This window comes from Phyllobates terribilis, unplaced genomic scaffold, assembly GCF_046119375.1.
Source record: "Phyllobates terribilis strain yellow unplaced genomic scaffold, ASM4611937v1 Scaffold_1230__1_contigs__length_350227, whole genome shotgun sequence".
NCBI classification, from domain to species: Eukaryota; Metazoa; Chordata; class Amphibia; order Anura; family Dendrobatidae; genus Phyllobates; species Phyllobates terribilis.
The window spans coordinates 238,371-256,706 of NW_027363990.1; the positions used below are offsets into that span (position 1 = coordinate 238,371).

At 42.6% G+C, this 18,336-nt stretch overlaps 1 protein-coding gene across 1 annotated transcript; it reads right to left on the reverse strand.

The window, feature by feature from the left end:
- Positions 1-7,747: 7,747 nt before the first annotated feature.
- LOC141243389 (vacuolar protein sorting-associated protein 37A-like) lies at positions 7,748-16,703 on the reverse strand. The gene is made up of 6 exons (XM_073668924.1): positions 16,671-16,703; positions 16,401-16,619; positions 15,535-15,605; positions 15,173-15,296; positions 7,951-8,094; positions 7,748-7,861 (listed from the first exon to the last, which is right to left on the reverse strand). Exons 1-6 carry the CDS (start codon positions 16,701-16,703, stop codon positions 7,748-7,750), a joined length of 705 nt encoding a protein of 234 aa, XP_073525025.1.
- Between the last annotated feature and the right edge of the window lie 1,633 nt (positions 16,704-18,336).

The following is an 18,336-nucleotide window of genomic DNA, read 5'->3' on the forward strand; positions in this document are numbered from 1 at the left end:
GCTGACAAACATTTACTCCTGGGGGGTATACATGAACATACTGTATAAAAAAAATTTTTTACGGGCATCATAAAAATGTAGCGCCCCGAGGGCTCGGCCGCTACAGGGGTATTGCACCTCTGCCAGAGGTGTGATATTCCACTCCCGGGTAAGGATGGAGTATGGACCAGGGTTCAGTTAGCACACTAACCCCATTTCCGAGGGACAGCTCCCATTAGACAGAAATGCAGGCACAACAGACCATGTCCCTGGCTGGAGTGGGGAGGGGGTAGGAATACCCAGTGATGTAGGAGCAGATAGGGGTTGGTTCCTGAGCGTAGATAGGAGTCCATTGGTTGCTGGTCACCTGGGCTCATGTTCTAGAGGGAGGTATAAAAGGTGGGCACCATCTTAGAACAATGTTCAGTCAGAGAGAAGAAGTGACAGAGTGGGGGCCTCTGCAAGTGGCTCTGCTCCGTAGGCAGGCCTAGCCTCTGAGGCCCAGCCAGCACAGAGAGAAGAGAAGAAGAGAAGTTCAGTGAGTGGAGTAAGAGAAGGAGTTCAGCCAGAGAGGGCTGACAGGGAGCTGTGGCTCAGTCTGGGCCCAGCTCCACGAGGCAGGCCTAGGGTGAAGGCCAGGAACAGAAAGGAACAAGAACAGAAAGGAACAAGAACAGAAAGGAATAGAAGAGAAAGAGAAAGAGAGAAACAGAAGGGCTCAGGGACAAGACGGCAGAAGGGACCCTAAGAACCCACGAGAATACAGGGTGAAGGGTCAGGCAGATTAAGGGTACCGGATCCCAAGTTGGTGGAGGAGAAACAGCCCTCAGCCAAAGACCGGAGGTCGTGATTAGTGTTGAGCCACCCCCATAGTGTTCGAGTTCGGTTCGGTTCGTCGAACACCCGTGTGTTTGCCGAACTGTTCGTCGAACTGTTCGTCGAACTGTTCGTCGAACACCTTCGAACACCGTTAAAACCAATGGCAGGCAAACAAAAACACATAGAAACACATAGAAAACACCTTCAAAGGTGTCCAAAAGCTGACAAACTGCTCAGAAGACTTAACTAACACGTGGAAAAGTGACAAGTACATATAGTCATGCGAAAATAAAAGAGGTGGAGGAGTAAAAGGAGGGGGAGACACAGATATAGGCATGTCATGCCCTTCTAAACATGCAGACAAGATGGCGGTATATTATCGTACCTATAGCGGGTGCATGACATGGATGGTGTATATAAACATGCAGACAAGATGGCGGTATATTATCGTACCTATAGTGGTGCATGGTATGGTATGGATGGTGTATATAAACATGCAGACAAGATGGTGGTACATTATCGTACCTATAGCGGTGCATGGTATGGTATGGATGGTGTATATAAACATGCAGACAACATGGCGGTATATTATCATACCTATAGAGGTGCATGATATGGATGGTGTATATAAACATGCAGCAAGATGGCGGTATATTATCGTACCTATAGCGGTGCATGGTATTGTATGGATGGTGTATATGTATATGCAGACAAAATGGTGGTATACTATTGTACCTATAGCGGTGCATGATATGGATGGTGTATATAAACATGCAGACAAGATGGCGGTATATTATCGTACCTATAGCGGTGCATGGTATGGTATGGATGGTGTATATGTATATGCAGAGAAGATGGCGGTATATTATCGTACCTATAGCGGTGCATGGTATGGATGGTGTATATAAACATGCAGACAAGATGGCGGTATATTATCGTACCTATAGCGGTGCATGGTATGGTATGGATGGTGTATATGTATATGCAGACAAGATGGCGGTATAGTATCGTACCTATAGCGGTGCATGGTATGGTATGGATGGTGTATATGAACATGCAGACAAGATGGCGGTATATTATCGTACCTATAGCGGTGCATGGTATGGTATGGATGGTGTATATAAACATGCAGACAAGATGGCGGTATATTATCGTACCTATAGTGGTGTATGGTATGGATGGTGTATATAAACATGCAGACAAGATGGCGGTATATTATCGTACCTATAGCGGTGCATGGTATGAATGGTGTATATAAACATGCAGACAAGATGGCAGTATATTATCGTACCTATAGCGGTGCATGGTATGGATGGTGTATATGAACATGCAGACAAGATGGCGGTATATTATCGTACCTATAGCGGTGCATGGTATGGTATGGATGGTGTATATAAACATGCAGACAAGATGGCGGTATATTATCGTAGCTATAGCGGTGCATGGTATGGTATGGATGGTGTATATAAACATGCAGACAAGATGGCGGTATATTATCGTACCTATAGAGGTGCATGGTATGGATGGTGTATATAAACATGCAGACAAGATGGCGGTATATTATCGTACCTATAGTGGTGCATGGTATGGTATGGATGGTGTATATGTATATGCAGACAAGATGGCGGTATATTATCGTACCTATAGCGGTGCATGGTATGGTATGGATGGTGTATATAAACATGCAGGCAAGATGGCGGTATATTATCGTACCTATAGCGGTGCATGGTATGGTATGGATGGTGTATATAAACATGCAGACAAGATGGCGGTATATTATCGTACCTATAGCGGTGCATGGTATGGTATGGATGGTGTATATAAACATGCAGACAAGATGGCAGTATATTATCGTACCTATAGCGGTGCATAGTATGGTATGGATGGTGTATATAAACATGCAGACAAGATGGCGGTATATTATCGTACCTATAGTGGTGCATGGTATGGTATGGATGGTGTATATAAACATGCAGACAACATGGCGGTATATTATCGTACCTATAGCGGTGCATGATATGGATGGTGTACATGCAGACAAGATGGCAGTATATTATCGTACCTATAGCGGTGCATGATATGGATGGTGTATATAAACATGCACACAAGATGGCGGTATATTATCGTACCTATAGCGGTGCATGGTATGGTATGGATGGTGTATATGTATATGCAGACAAAATGGCGGTATATTATCGTACCTATAGCAGTGCATGGTATGGTATGGATGGTGTATATAAACATGCAGACAAGATGGCGGTATATTATCGTACCTATAGCGGTGCATGGTATGGTATGGATGGTGTATATAAACATGCAGACAAGATGGCGGTATATTATCGTACCTATAGCGGTGCATGGTATGGTATGGATGGTGTATATAAACATGCAGACAACATGGCGGTATATTATCGTACCTATAGCGGTGCATGATATGGATGGTGTACATGCAGACAAGATGGCAGTATATTATCGTACCTATAGCGGTGCATGATATGGATGGTGTATATAAACATGCACACAAGATGGCGGTATATTATCGTACCTATAGTGGTGCATGGTATGGTATGGATGGTGTATATAAACATGCAGACAAGATGGTGGTATATTATCGTACCTATAGCGGTGCATGGTATGGTATGGATGGTGTATATAAACATGCAGACAAGATGGCGGTATATTATCGTACCTATAGCGGTGCATGATATGGATGGCGTATATAAACATGCAGACAAGATGGCGGTATATTATCGTACCTATAGCGGTGCATGGTATGGTATGGATGGTGTATGTAAACATGCAAACAAGATGGCAGTATATTATCGTACCTATAGCGGTGCATGGTATGGTATGGATGGTGTATATAAACATGCAGACAAGATGGCGGTATATTATCCTACCTATAGTGGTGCATGGTATGGTATGGATGGTGTATATAAACATGCAGACAACATGGCGGTATATTATCGTACCTATAGCGGTGCATGATATGGATGGTGTACATGCAGACAAGATGGCAGTATATTATCGTACCTATAGCGGTGCATGATATGGATGGTGTATATAAACATGCACACAAGATGGCGGTATATTATCGTACCTATAGCGGTGCATGGTATGGTATGGATGGTGTATATGTATATGCAGACAAAATGGCGGTATATTATCGTACCTATAGCAGTGCATGGTATGGTATGGATGGTGTATATAAACATGCAGACAAGATGGCGGTATATTATCGTACCTATAGCGGTGCATGGTATGGTATGGATGGTGTATATAAACATGCAGACAAGATGGCGGTATATTATCGTACCTATAGCGGTGCATGGTATGGTATGGATGGTGTATATAAACATGCAGACAACATGGCGGTATATTATCGTACCTATAGCGGTGCATGATATGGATGGTGTACATGCAGACAAGATGGCAGTATATTATCGTACCTATAGCGGTGCATGATATGGATGGTGTATATAAACATGCACACAAGATGGCGGTATATTATCGTACCTATAGTGGTGCATGGTATGGTATGGATGGTGTATATAAACATGCAGACAAGATGGTGGTATATTATCGTACCTATAGCGGTGCATGGTATGGTATGGATGGTGTATATAAACATGCAGACAAGATGGCGGTATATTATCGTAGCTATAGCGGTGCATGGTATGGTATGTATGGTGTATATAAACATGCAGACAAGATGGCGGTATATTATAGTACCTATAGCGGTGCATGATATGGTATGGATGGTGTATATAAACATGCAGACAAGATGGCGGTATATTATCGTACCTATAGCGGTGCATGGTATGGTATGGATGGTGTATATAAACATGCAGACAACATGGCGGTATATTATCGTACCTATAGCGGTGCATGGTATGGATGATGTATATAAACATGCAGACAAGATGGCGGTATATTATCGTACCTATAGCGGTGCATAGTATGGATGGTGTATATGAACATGCAGACAACATGGCGGTATATTATCGTACCTATAGCGGTGCATGGTATGGATGATGTATATAAACATGCAGACAAGATGGCGGTATATTATCGTACCTATAGCGGTGCATGGTATGGTATGGATGGTGTATATAAACATGCAGACAACATGGCGGTATATTATCGTACCTATAGCGGTGCATGGTATGGATGGTGTATATAAACATGCAGACAACATGGCGGTATATTATCATACCTATAGCGGGTGCATGATATGGATGGTGTATATAAACATGCACACAAGATGGCGGTATATTATCGTACCTATAGCGGTGCATGGTATTGTATGGATGGTGTATATGTATATGCAGACAAAATGGTGGTATACTATCGTACCTATAGCGGTGCATGATATGGATGGTGTATATAAACATGCAGACAAGATGGCGGTATATTATCGTACCTATAGCGGTGCATGATATGGATGGTGTATATAAACATGCAGACAATATGGCGGTATATTATCGTACCTATAGCGGTGCATGGTATGGTATGGATGGTGTATATGTATATGCAGACAAAATGGCGGTATATTATCGTACCTATAGCGGTGCATAGTATGGATGGTGTATATAAACATGCAGACAAGATGGCGGTATATTATCGTACCTATAGCGGTGCATGGTATGGTATGGATGGTGTATATAAACATGCAGACAAGATGGCGGTATATTATCGTAGCTATAGCGGTGCATGGTATGGTATGGATGGTGTATATAAACATGCAGACAAGATGGCGGTATATTATCGTAGCTATAGCGGTGCATGGTATGGTATGGATGGTGTATATAAACATGCAGACAAGATGGCGGTATATTATCGTACTTATAGCGGTGCATGATATGGATGGTGTATATCAACATGCAAACAAGATGGCGGTATATTATCGTACCTATAGCGGTGCATGGTATGGTATGGATGGTGTATATGTATATGCAGACAAAATGGCGGTATATTATCGTACCTATAGCGGTGCATGGTATGGTATGGATGGTGTATATAAACATGCAGACAAGATGGCGGTATATTATCGTACCTATAGTGGTGTATGGTATGGATGGTGTATATAAACATGCAGACAAGATGGCGGTATATTATCGTACCTATAGCGGTGCATAGTATGGATGGTGTATATAAACATGCAGACAAGATGGCGGTATATTATCGTACCTATAGCGGAGCATGGTATGGATGGTGTATATAAACATGCAAACAACATGGCGGTATATTATCGTACCTATAGCGGTGCATAGTATGGATGGTGTATATAAACATGCAAACAAGATGGCGGTATATTATCGTACCTATAGCGGTGCATGGTATGGTATGGATGGTGTATATGTATATGCAGACAAAATGGCGGTATATTATCGTACCTATAGCGGTGCATGGTATGGTATGGATGGTGTATATAAACATGCAGACAAGATGGCGGTATATTATCGTACCTATAGTGGTGTATGGTATGGATGGTGTATATAAACATGCAGACAAGATGGCGGTATATTATCGTACCTATAGCAGTGCATAGTATGGATGGTGTATATAAACATGCAGACAAGATGGCGGTATATTATCGTAGCTATAGCGGTGCATGTTATGGTATGGATGGTGTATATAAACATGCAGACAAGATGGCGGTATATTATAGTACCTATAGCGGGTGCATGATATGGATGGTGTATATAAACATGCAGACAAGATGGCGGTATATTATCGTACCTATAGCGGGTGCATGATATGGATGGTGTATATAAACATGCAGACAAGATGGCGGTATATTATCGTACCTATAGGGGTGCATGACATGGATGGTGTATATAAACATGCAGACAAGATGGCGGTATATTATCGTACCTATAGCGGTGCATGGTATGGATGATGTATATAAACATGCAGACAAGATGGCGGTATATTATCGTACCTATAGCGGTGCATAGTATGGATGGTGTATATAAACATGCAGACAAGATGGCGGTATATTATCGTACCTATAGCGGTGCATAGTATGGATGGTGTATATAAACATGTAGACAAGATGGCGGTATATTATCGTACCTATAGCGGTGCATGGTATGGATGGTGTATATAAACATGCAGACAAGATGGCGGTATATTATCGTACTTATAGCGGTGCATGGTATGGTATGGATGGTGTATATAAACATGCAGACAAGATGGCGGTATATTATCGTACCTATAGCGGTGCATGGTATGGATGGTGTATATAAACAAGCAGAGAAACGATTTATTGAAAAGTTTTTAAAACTGACGCACTTCAGACTCTGCGCTCTTAATCCTAGTATGGCGTAGTTCTCCAGCGCTAGGTCGTGGTTAAATAATGAAGGTATAGGATATGATGTAGACAGATCATTAGTTCTTGAACTGAATATATAGACATTTGTTTCTCCAATCAATTCTTTATTTCGTTAATATCCATTAAATCAGTTCCAGCATGCATGCCATCTGGTTCTCTGATCTTTAATGTGAGGAGCCATGAAGCCTCTATGTTTTGTACTACGTGATCCATCGCCTCTTCTCTTGGGTGGAGGAACTTTCTCAGCCGCATTAACCCCGAGGCTTCTGACATCACCATTGTGCTGATGTGGAGGCACCGGATACCCTATACCTTCATTATTTCCCCCCACCTAGCGCTGGAGAGCTAGAACATACTAGGAGAACACATCGTGTGAAGCGCGGTAGTCGTGCATGCCTCGGAGAAATGCTTTTTTTATTAGATGAATTCTTTGTAACATTTTTTTCAATAAATGGTTTTTACAATGATTTTCTTCGGCCCTGGTGCTGGGTGCACCCCTCTTGTAGTCATTTTGCCCTGCTGGGGGGAGTATGCACAATCAGCAGGGGAGCTGGATTAACCTCTTCTTTCCTCTCTAGGAGGACATACAATGTGGAGGCCATGGCTTCCCGCTCATCGGTACAAGCCGTGTCCGCTGCTCCACCAGATCCAGACCGCAGATAACATTCGCTCTATGGATCCAAGGCTGACCAGCCCAGACACTGAATCATTAATGGCAGCAATTCCCTGTATACAGACATATCTTAGGGAACTGCTATTCATGCAATTCCCCAGTATAAGGTGCACCACTATTAAACCAATACCACAGCACTTACTCTTCTCTTTTCCATGAACAGAGTTAAAAAATCATCTATTTCTGTTTTTCCCTCAAGGAAATTTTCGGCAAAATTGTCAGAGTCCTCTTCAGCTTGGTGGGCAGCGACCTTTAACCTGGCCTGTAGTGCACTAAGACCGCAGCTCTGCGAGGGGGGAAGGAGCAGGACGTTACACCTCATCCCATATGGCACAGGGACTCACCTATTTTACTAGCGGCAGTAGGTTTCCCCAGCAAATGGGGCTCATTTACAGATCGTCCATTGCAGCCAATCATAATGCAGCTTTCATTCCTCAAACTGTTCCTAAAAAATGAAAGCCAAGCTCTGGTTGGCTGCTGTGAAAGCATCTGGTCATGTACCATTCACATGCTATAACCTCACAGTACTAATCATCAGGATTAAATACAAGTCTGGACAATTGGACCTATCATCTGTCTAGTAGAAAAGATCAGCTGATATAAAAATGTGTATTATATGGAAAACTGGGCGAGATGATGCTGAAAACAATGTATAGGACTATAGTGGCAATCTGGGAACATGTAGCGACTAGTGATGAGCGAGCGTGCTCGTTTAACCCTTTAAACGAGCACACTCGGGTACTCGCTGAGTAGTTTCGTCGTGTTCAGCATTTCCGTTGCAGCCGGGGCGGCTGCATGTATCGCGGCTGTTACACAGCTGTGACACATGCAGGGATTGCCTGTTTGTTAGCCAGTCTCTGCATGTGTCACAGCTGTGTAACAGCCGCAATACATGCAGCTGCTGCGGCTGCAACCGATATGCACAGCACGCCGAAACTACTTGGCGAGTACCCGAGTGTGCTCGTTTAAGGGTTAAACAAGCACAATCGCTCATCACTAGTAGCGACATCATACATATACTAATATTTCAATATTCAGCCAATTCTTGCATGGCTCCCTTACAGTGCATACAGAGGATGAAATAAGTATTGAACATGTCACCAATTGTCTAAGTAAATATATTACTAAAGGTGCTATTGACATGAAATTCTCACCAGATGTCGGTAACAACCCATCCAGTCCACACAGGCAAAGAAATCAAATCATAGATGTCCATGAATTATGTGTAATAATGAGAAATGACACAGGAAAAAGGTACTGAACACATGAAGAGAGAGAGAGGCAAAAAGCCATGGAAAGTCATGACACCAGCTGAAATCTATCAGTAATTAGAAACCCATCCTGCCACTTAGTGAAAAATAATATTAGGTGGTTCAACTGATGGCCTATAAAAAGCTGTTTCGTTAGCAAGATGCCACACAAGAAACATCTCATGATGGGTAAAACCAGTGAGCTGTCTCAAGACCTCCGCAACCTAATTGTTGCAAAACATACTGATGGTATTGGTTACAGAAGAATTTCTAAATTACTGAAGGCTCCAGTGAGCACTGCTGGGGCCATAATCCAGAAATGTAAAGAACATAATTTCATAATAAACCAGCCACGACCAGGTGCTCCCCGCAAGATTTCAAACAGAGGAGTGAAATTAATTATCAAAAGAGTTGTCCATGACCAAGGACCACCTGTGGAGAGTTACAGAAAGACCAGGAATCAGCAATTGTTTCAAAGAAAACGATAAGTGATGCACTCAACCTCCATGGTCTGTATGCACGCTTAGCACGCAAGACTCCATTGCTGAACAAAAAGCATGTTGACGCGTGTTTAACGTTTGCTCAACAATATTTAGACAAGCCTGTGAAATACTGGGAGAATATAGTCTGGTCAGATGAGACCAAAATTGAACTCTTTGGATGTCATAATACACACCAGGTTTGGAGGCCAAAAGACACTGCATATCACCCCCAAAACACCATACTAACAGTGAAGTTTGGAGGTGGGAACATCATGGTGTTGGGCTGTTTTTCAGCATACGGCAATCTTCATATTAATGAAGGAAGGAGGAATGGATAAATGTACGAGACATTCTTGATAAAAATCGGCTGCAATCTACCAGGATGATGATGAAACAAGGGTGGACATTTCAGCAAGACAATGATCCCAAACACACAGCCAAGGAAACGCTCAATTGTTTTCAGAGAGAGATAATTAAAGCTGCTAAAATGGCCCACCCAATCACCTGACCTGAATCCAACAGAATATTTATAGAAGGAACTGAAGCTCAGAGTTCATAGAAGGAGCCCAAGGGATCTTCAGGATTTGTAGCGTGTTTGTGTGGAAGAATGGGACAAAATCACACCTGAGCAATGCATGCGACTAGTTTCTCCATACAGGATGAATCTTGAAGCTGTCATCACCAACAAAGGCTTGTGTACAAAGTATTAAATACATTTCAGTAAGCATAGTCAATACTTTTTCCCCGTGTAATTTCTCATTATTACACATAACTTAATTTATGGACATCTATTGTTTGATTTCTTTGCCTATGTGGATTGGATGGTCTGTTACTGATATCTGGGGAGAATTTCATGCCTATAGCACCTTTAGTAACATAGTTACTTAGAAAATTGGTGAAGTGTGAGTATTTCACCCGCTGTGTATATCCAGTGGGGAAAATAAGTATTTGATACACTGCCGATTTTGCAAGTTTTCCCACCTACAAAGAATGGAGAGGTCTGTATTTTTTTTTTATCGTAGGTATACTTCAACTGTGAGAGACAGAAGAAGAATCCAGAAAATCACATTGTATGATTTTTACATAATTAATTAGCATTTTATTGATTGAAATAAGTATGTGATACAATAGAAAAACAGAACGTAATATTTGGTACAGAAACCTTTGTTTGCAATTACAGAGGTCAGAAGTTTCCTGTAGTTCTTGACCAAGTTTGCACACACAGCAGCAGGGACTTTGGCCCACTCCTCCATACAGATCTTCTCCAGATCTTTCAGGTTTCGGGGCTGTCGCTGGGCAACATTGGAGTTTCAGCTCCCTCTAAAGATTTTCTACTGGGTTCAGGTCTGGAGACTGGTTAGGCTACTCCAGGACCTTGAAATGCTTCTAGCAGAGACACTCCTTAGTTTCCTTGGCTATGTGTTTCGGGTAATTGTCATGGTGGAAGACCCAGGCATGTCCCATCTTCAGTGCTCTTACTGAGGGACAGAAGTTGTTGGACAAAATCTCGCGATACATGACCCCATCCATCCTCCCTTCAATATGGTGCAGTCATCCTGTCCCCTTTGCAGAAAAGCACCCCCAAAGTATGACATTTTCCCCACCATGCTTCACGGGTTGGGACAGTGTTCTTGGGGTTGTACTCATCCTCCTTCTTTCTCATGGCGAGTGGAGTTGATACCAAAAAGTTCTATTTTGGTCTCATCTGACCACAAGACCTTCTCCCATGCCAGATAGTCATTGGCAAACTTGAAATGGGCCTGGACATGTGCTGTTGTTTGAGACTGTGGTCCCAGCTCTCTTCAGGTTATTGACCAGGTCTTCCTGTGTAGTGATGGGCTGATTCCTGACCTTTCTCAGAATCATGCTTACCCCACAAGGCGAGATCTTGCATGGAGCCTTACACCGAGGAGAATTGACAGTCATCTTGTGTTTCTTCCATTTTCTAATAATTGTGCCAACAGTTGTTGACTTCTCACCAAGCTCCTTGTCTACTGCCTTGTAGCCCATGCCAGCCTTGTGCAGGTCTACAATTTTGTCCCTGGTGTCCTTAGACAGCTCTTTGATCTTGGCCATGGTGGAGAGGTTGGAGTGTGATTGATTGAGCATGTGGACAGGTGTCTTTTATACAGGTTTATATGGTGCAATTAATAAAAGGTAATGAGTGCAGAGTAGGAGGGCTTCTTAAAGAAACACTAACAGGTCTGTAAGAGCCAGAATTCTTGCTGGTTGGTAGGAAATCAAATACTAATTCAATGCAATAAAATGCAATTTAATGATTTGAAAATCAAACAATGTGGTTTTCTGGTTTTTATTTTTAGATTCTGTATCTCACAGTTGAAGTGGATATACGATAAAAATTACAGACCTCTCCATTCTATGTAGGTGGGAAAACTTGCAAAATCGGCAGTGTATCAAATACTATTTTTACCACCATGTATATGTATGTGTGTGTATATACACTACCCACAAAAAGTTAGGAATATTTGGCTTTTGGGTGAAATTTCAGGATGAACCTAAAATGCCCTCTAACCTTTTCAGGTGAACTTAATGTGACCTTCTCTAAACTTTTGAATGCACATGTCCAACTGTTCAATGTTTCAGTACTTTTTGCACAACTTGCTGTTCTCTAACAAGGAGCTTAATGGCAAAATTCACATCAGGTGTTTGATCCATGTATCGCCCAATAAAATTTGGGGTTCAATTAGAATTGGTATTAAACAGCCCCTACTACTTGAATAACAACATTAATCCTGTCATTGTCCCTCTGCATTCACAACACAGGCCTAATTTCATCTTCATGGATCACAAGGCTCCAGCTCATTGAGGTTGCATCATTAGGGAATGGCTGCTGGAGACAGGGGAACCTCAAATGGAGTGGCCTGCATTTTCTCCAGACCTGAATCCCATAGAAAACCTATGGGATCAGCTGAGTCGCTGTGTAGAGGCTCGTAACTCTGTACCCCAGAACCTCAATGACCTGAGAACCGCCCTTTCCAGGGCTGTGGTGTCAGTAAGCCAAACTTCCGACTCCCGACTCTGACTCCACAGCCCTGGTCACGACTGAGCGTGTACATAAAGTGCAGCACAGATTCATCTGAACTAAAAGCCGAGATCCTTAGATCAGGAACAGAACAGACATTTATAGGACATTTCATAACTTTCACAAATTCTTATGGAAACATTTACAGCACATCCTGTATTGTACTGCTGCACCCAATTTATTCTATATTTTAGGAGTCGGAGTGGGTCCATTTTATACCGACTCCACCAAAATAGACACCGACTCAGACTCCACAGCCCTGCACCCTCCAAGAAGAGTGGGATGCCATGCCTCAGCAGACAATAACTCCACTTGTGAACAGCAGGAGAATTCATTGTCGAGCTGTAATTGATGCTGCTCAAGGCCACATGACAAGTTATTGAGACATTGACATTTTTTGTTGGGGTATACCCACCACTGTTGTTGGCATTTGTTTCAATAAATGGTTTGAGATGAGGAAATCACCGTTACATGCTTCTACTTAAACGCCCTACTTGTATTATAATATATTACTGTAGAGGGAACTTTTTACATTTTCCATACATTTCACCAGAAAGCCACATATCCCGAACTTTTTGTGGTCAGTGTAGATATACAGGTGCTTCTCACAAAATTAGAATATCATCAAAAAGTTAATTTATTTCAGTTCTTCAATACAAAAAGTGAAACTCATATATTATATAGAGTCATTACAAACACAGTGATCTATTTCAAGTGTTTATTTCTGTTAATGTTGATGATTATGGCTTACAGCCAATGAAAACACAAAAGTCATTATCTCAGTAAATTAGAATATTTTATAACAGCTTAAAAAATGATTTTAAAATCTGAAATGTTGGGCTATTGAAATGTATGTTCAGTAAATGCACGCAATACTTGTTCGGGCTCCTTTTGCATCAATTACTGCATCAATGCAGCGTGGCATGGAGGCGATCAGCCTGTGGCCCTGCTGAGGTATTATGGAAGCCCAGGTTGCTTTGATAGCAGCCTTCAGCTCCTCTGCATTGTTGGGTCTGGTGTCTCTCATCTTCCTCTTGACAATACCCCATAGATTCTCTATGAGGTTATAGTCAGGCGAGTTTGCTGGCCAATCAAGCACAGTGATACTGTTGTTTTTAAACCAGGTATTGGTACTTTTGGCAGGGTGGACAGGTGCCAAGTCTTGCTGGAGAATGACATTTCCATCTGGACATCTGTCAAGTCAGCAGTTTTCCCCATGACTGTGGAGCCTACTGAAACAGACTAAGGGACCTTTTTAAACACGTAGGAAGCCTTTGCAGGTGTTTTTCTCTTAATTATTCTAATTTACTGAGACAATGACTGTTGTGTTTTCATTGGCTGTAAGCCATAATCATCAACATTAGCAGAAACAACCACATGAAATAGATCACTCTGTTTGTAATGACTCTATATAATATATGAGTTTCACTTTTTGTATTGAAGAACTGAAATTAATTAACTTTTTGATGATATTCTAATTTTATGAGACGCACATATATATATATATATATATATATATATATATATATATATATATATATATATATATATATACAGTACAGACCAAAAGTTTGGACACACCTTCTCATTTAAAGATTTTTCTGTATTTTCATGACTTTGAAAATTGTACATTCACACTGAAGGCATCAAAACTATGAATTAACACATGTGGAATTATATACTTAACAAAAAAGTGTGAAACAACTGAAAATATGTCTTATATTCTAGGTTCTTCAAAGTAGCCACCTTTTGCTTTGATGACTGCTTTGCACACTCTTGGCATTCTCTTGATGAGCTTCAAGAGGTAGTCACCGGAAATGGTCTTCCAACAATCTTGAAGGAGTTCCCAGAGATGCTTAGCACTTGTTGGCCCTTTTGCCTTCACTCTGCGGTCCAGCTCACCCCAAACCATCTCGATTGGGTTCAGGTCTGGTGACTGTGGAGGCTAGGTTATCTGGCGTAGCACCCCATCACTCTCCATCTTGGTCAAATAGCCCTTACACAGCCTGGAGGTGTGTTTGGGGTCATTGTCCTGTTGAAAAATAAATGATGGTCCAACTAAAAGCAAACCGGATGGAATAGCATGCCGCGGCAAGATGCTGTGGTAGCCATGCTGGTTCAGTATGCCTTCAATTTTGAATAAATCTCCAACAGTGTCACCAGCAAAGCACCCCCACACCATCACACCTCCTCCTCCATGCTTCACGGTGGGAACCAGGCATGTAGAGTCCATCCGTTCACCTTTTCTGCGTCGCACAAAGACGAATGCCAAGAGTGTGCAAAGCAGTCATCAAAGCAAAAGGTGGCTACTTTGAAGAACCTAGAATATAAGACATATTTTCAGTTGTTTCACACTTTTTTGTTAAGTATATAATTCCACATGTGTTAATTCATAGTTTTGATGCCTTCAGTGTGAATGTACAATTTTCATAGTCATGAAAATACAGAAAAATCTTTAAATGAGAAGGTGTGTCCAAACTTTTGGTCTGTACTGTATATCTATCTATCTATATTTTTTTTCCCAAGAACCAGAAAAACTCTTCATTCCTCAAAACCGTATTCAACTACCATCCACCAAATCGTACTTGCCAGCTCCTCGATATTTTTCACCAGCTCCTCTTTATCAGATATAATCTGTTTTAGTTGTGGAAGATTTACAATCTGCTCCAGAAGAACATCCTCTTGCTCCATCATATCGGTGAGCTGTGACACGCTGAAGTAGAAAAAAAGAGAAACGTGCGTGGAAGACTTTCATGGAAATGTTACAACAGGGTACAGAGAAGCTAGTGTGCAGAATAAGCCCCCACAGACTTATCTATAGGGGTGGCCCTGGGGAATACTAGGATGGATGTCATTTTATCATTACAACTAATATAGAATTCAGAAATTTTTTTTTTGACAAATAAAAATTAAACTTTTTTTTTTTTTATTTTAGTTGTAAAAATACAAACCTCAAATCTGACAGCTCAGGAAACGTTTCAGGGAGATCAGGCATCTTATATGTAAAGCCGTTCACACCCACCTAAGAAATATATACAGGTACTGGTGAGAGACTACAGAAACAGAAATGTTCGGTGCCTAGGTTACCGGCCACTGCTGCTGTCTATCAGTGGTGGCCAGTCTCCTAGGCAAGGAAAGCAGTTTGCTATACAGCTTGCAAGTGCAGCTCTGAAGTTGGCCGGATCCCTGGATTCAGTACCTCTGTGCTCCTCCGACGCTGCAAAGTCAAAGCGGTCTCTGCCGACAGCAGAGGAAAGTGCATAGTTCAGACCAGCGGCGCGACCATGCCGCTGGTTGAGACTGTCCATCTTCAGGAGAGCACTGCCCCCAGCAAGGAGGTAGCCAGCAAGACAGAGGAGCAGTGTGCTCCTGATGAAACAAGATTAGACAAGCTCTTAAAGGGGTTTTCTGATCCGACAGGACACTGACTGCAGACTTGTGAATTCTCACATAGTGTGCACTGCTGTCTGCAAGTACGCGCTATGCATACTCCCAGCCAGAATCCAACTACAGTTCAAGGCCTCGCACAATACACTTGCATTGAGCGCGCTGGAAACAGTGTAGCCAGATTGTGGCCGGAAGTACGCATATTGTATACTTGTGGCCACCTGACCGCCTTTCCCGGTGTGGACACCACAGAATCCTCACTGTGTGCAGTGTGCTCTATGTGAGGATTCACAAGTCTGCAGTCATACACAGTGACTGCAGACTTGTCGTTTTAGACCAGACAACCCCTTTACAGAAACATCTTCCCTGCCCACCTATTAAAGTTTAATGGACATTTTTTGGCTTTTTCTGATCACGGCTGCGCACTTACTTCAGACGGGGGGACAGGCACCGGCAGATCTGTAATTAGGCCGTATGCGGGGGCGGCAGTTTTGGCAGAGTTGTATGTGGAAGGAACAGGTTCAGATACTGGCACTGATCTATTGTTATCTTGTGTAGGGAAAGGTGGAAACAAAGAAAAGCCAGAAAGAGGGTACGGAGGCCTCCCTGCGGGATTGCTGTACAGACGGAAAGACAAGAAAGGGTTTCCCTCATTAGATTAGTATTCTCCCAAGCACCATCGTAATGAAATAGGACATACAATATCTGTAGGTAGATGCTGTGTCGCCAACATGCCAGCAGATAGATCAGCCTATTATGTGCTGTAATTCTGCAGCTCTGAACATACTGAGTACGGACACATACACACGTATTAACACACAGTTAAGGCCCTGTCACACATAACGAGATCGCTAGCGAGATCGTTGATACGTCACGGGTTTTGTGACGCAATAGAGACATCGCTAGCGATCTCGCTACGTTTGACAGGTAGCAACGATCAGGCCCCTGCTGTGAGATCGTTGATTGTTACAAAGCTCCCTGGACCATTCCTGGGTCGTTGCACTCCCGCTGGGCAGTGTGCATCGCTGTATTTGACACCTAGCCAACGACCTCGTCCAGCGATTCAGAACTGAGACACGTAGGCGTGCATAAATTGGACTATTCCGCGCCCCTCGTCCCCGATTGGTGGTCGCTACGGCGTTCTCATTTCCGGACGCGCATAAAGAAGGCAACAGAATAGCGATTCCGTCCTTTGTTTCTGACCTCGTGCTTGATTGCAGATCCTACCAGAGTTCTCCGGGCTGTTAATATCCGTTCATTGGATTAGTGCTGATTTTTGCGGATCATTGCAGCGTTCTCCAGCTGTGACTCCACTTTGAACATATCAGGCATCAGTCCCCGTCTCATGCTGCACATAACACATCTGCATCTCTGGCTGCTGTGGGCATAAAAGGGGACAAACTTATGGTGCGGCACCCATGCTCCCCTGACCTCAACCCCATTGAGAACCTCTGGAGCATCATCAAAAGGAGTGTCTATGATGGCGGGAGGCAGTTCACATCTAAGCAACAGCTCTGGGAGGGTATTCTGTCCTCATGCAAAACAATTGAAGCAGAAACCATCCAAAACCTGACAAATTCAATGGACGAGAGAGTTCAGAAGCTCCTTTCGAACAAGCGGTCCTATGTGCAAATGTAACATCACTTAGAATAAAGTTTTGAGTTGAAAACTGTTTGATTTCAGTGTGTAATAACCTGCTAATGCTTAGAATTTCAAAAAAGACCATTTTTTTGTTCTTTATTAAAACGAAAAGGTTGAAAACTCTGCTGTGCAGAATAATTTGGAACATGCATTTTGAGTGCAGTTTGAGTTTTTTATTTTTTAAAAAATATACTGTTATCATAGGCAGTTTGTACAAAAACCTTTCAATTGTACTCTAATAGTTATTTGACTGGAAAATTACAATGACTGCAATTCATATAGGTAATTTGGGAAAATCTGAGAAAATATTATTTGCATAATAATTTGGAACACAGTGTATACAGACCACAAAGTATGGCAGTATCAGCGATCAAGCAGACAAGGGCTGGAGAGAGCAGGAGAGACGCTAGAAAGACGCTCGAGAGAGAGAGAGCAGGAGAGACGCTCGAGATAGAGAGAGAGAGCAGGAGAGAGGCTAGAAAGACGCTCGAGAGAGAGAGAGCAGGAGAGACGCTCGAGAGAGAGAGCAGGAGAGACGCTCGAGAGAGAGAGAGCAGGAGAGACGCTCGAGAGAGAGCAGGAGAGACGCTCGAGAGAGAGAGAGCAGGAGAGACGCTCGAGAGAGAGAGAGAGAGCAGGAGAGACGCTCGAGAGAGAGAGAGAGCAGGAGAGACGCTCGAGAGAGAGAGAGAGCAGGAGAGACGCTCAAGATCAGGAGAGACGCT

Bases quoted from the DNA above. Each gene is read 5' to 3' on its own strand.
- LOC141243389 (XM_073668924.1), bottom strand. From the start codon at position 16,703: ATGTTGGCGACACAGCATCTACCTACAGATATT. The intron at 16,620-16,670 runs GTATGTCCTATT...TAATCTAATGAG, and splicing joins AGCATCTACCTACAGATATT to GGAAACCCTTTCTTGTCTTT. The intron at 15,297-15,534 runs GTTTGTATTTTT...TTTCTACTTCAG, and splicing joins CCTGAGCTGTCAGATTTGAG to CGTGTCACAGCTCACCGATA.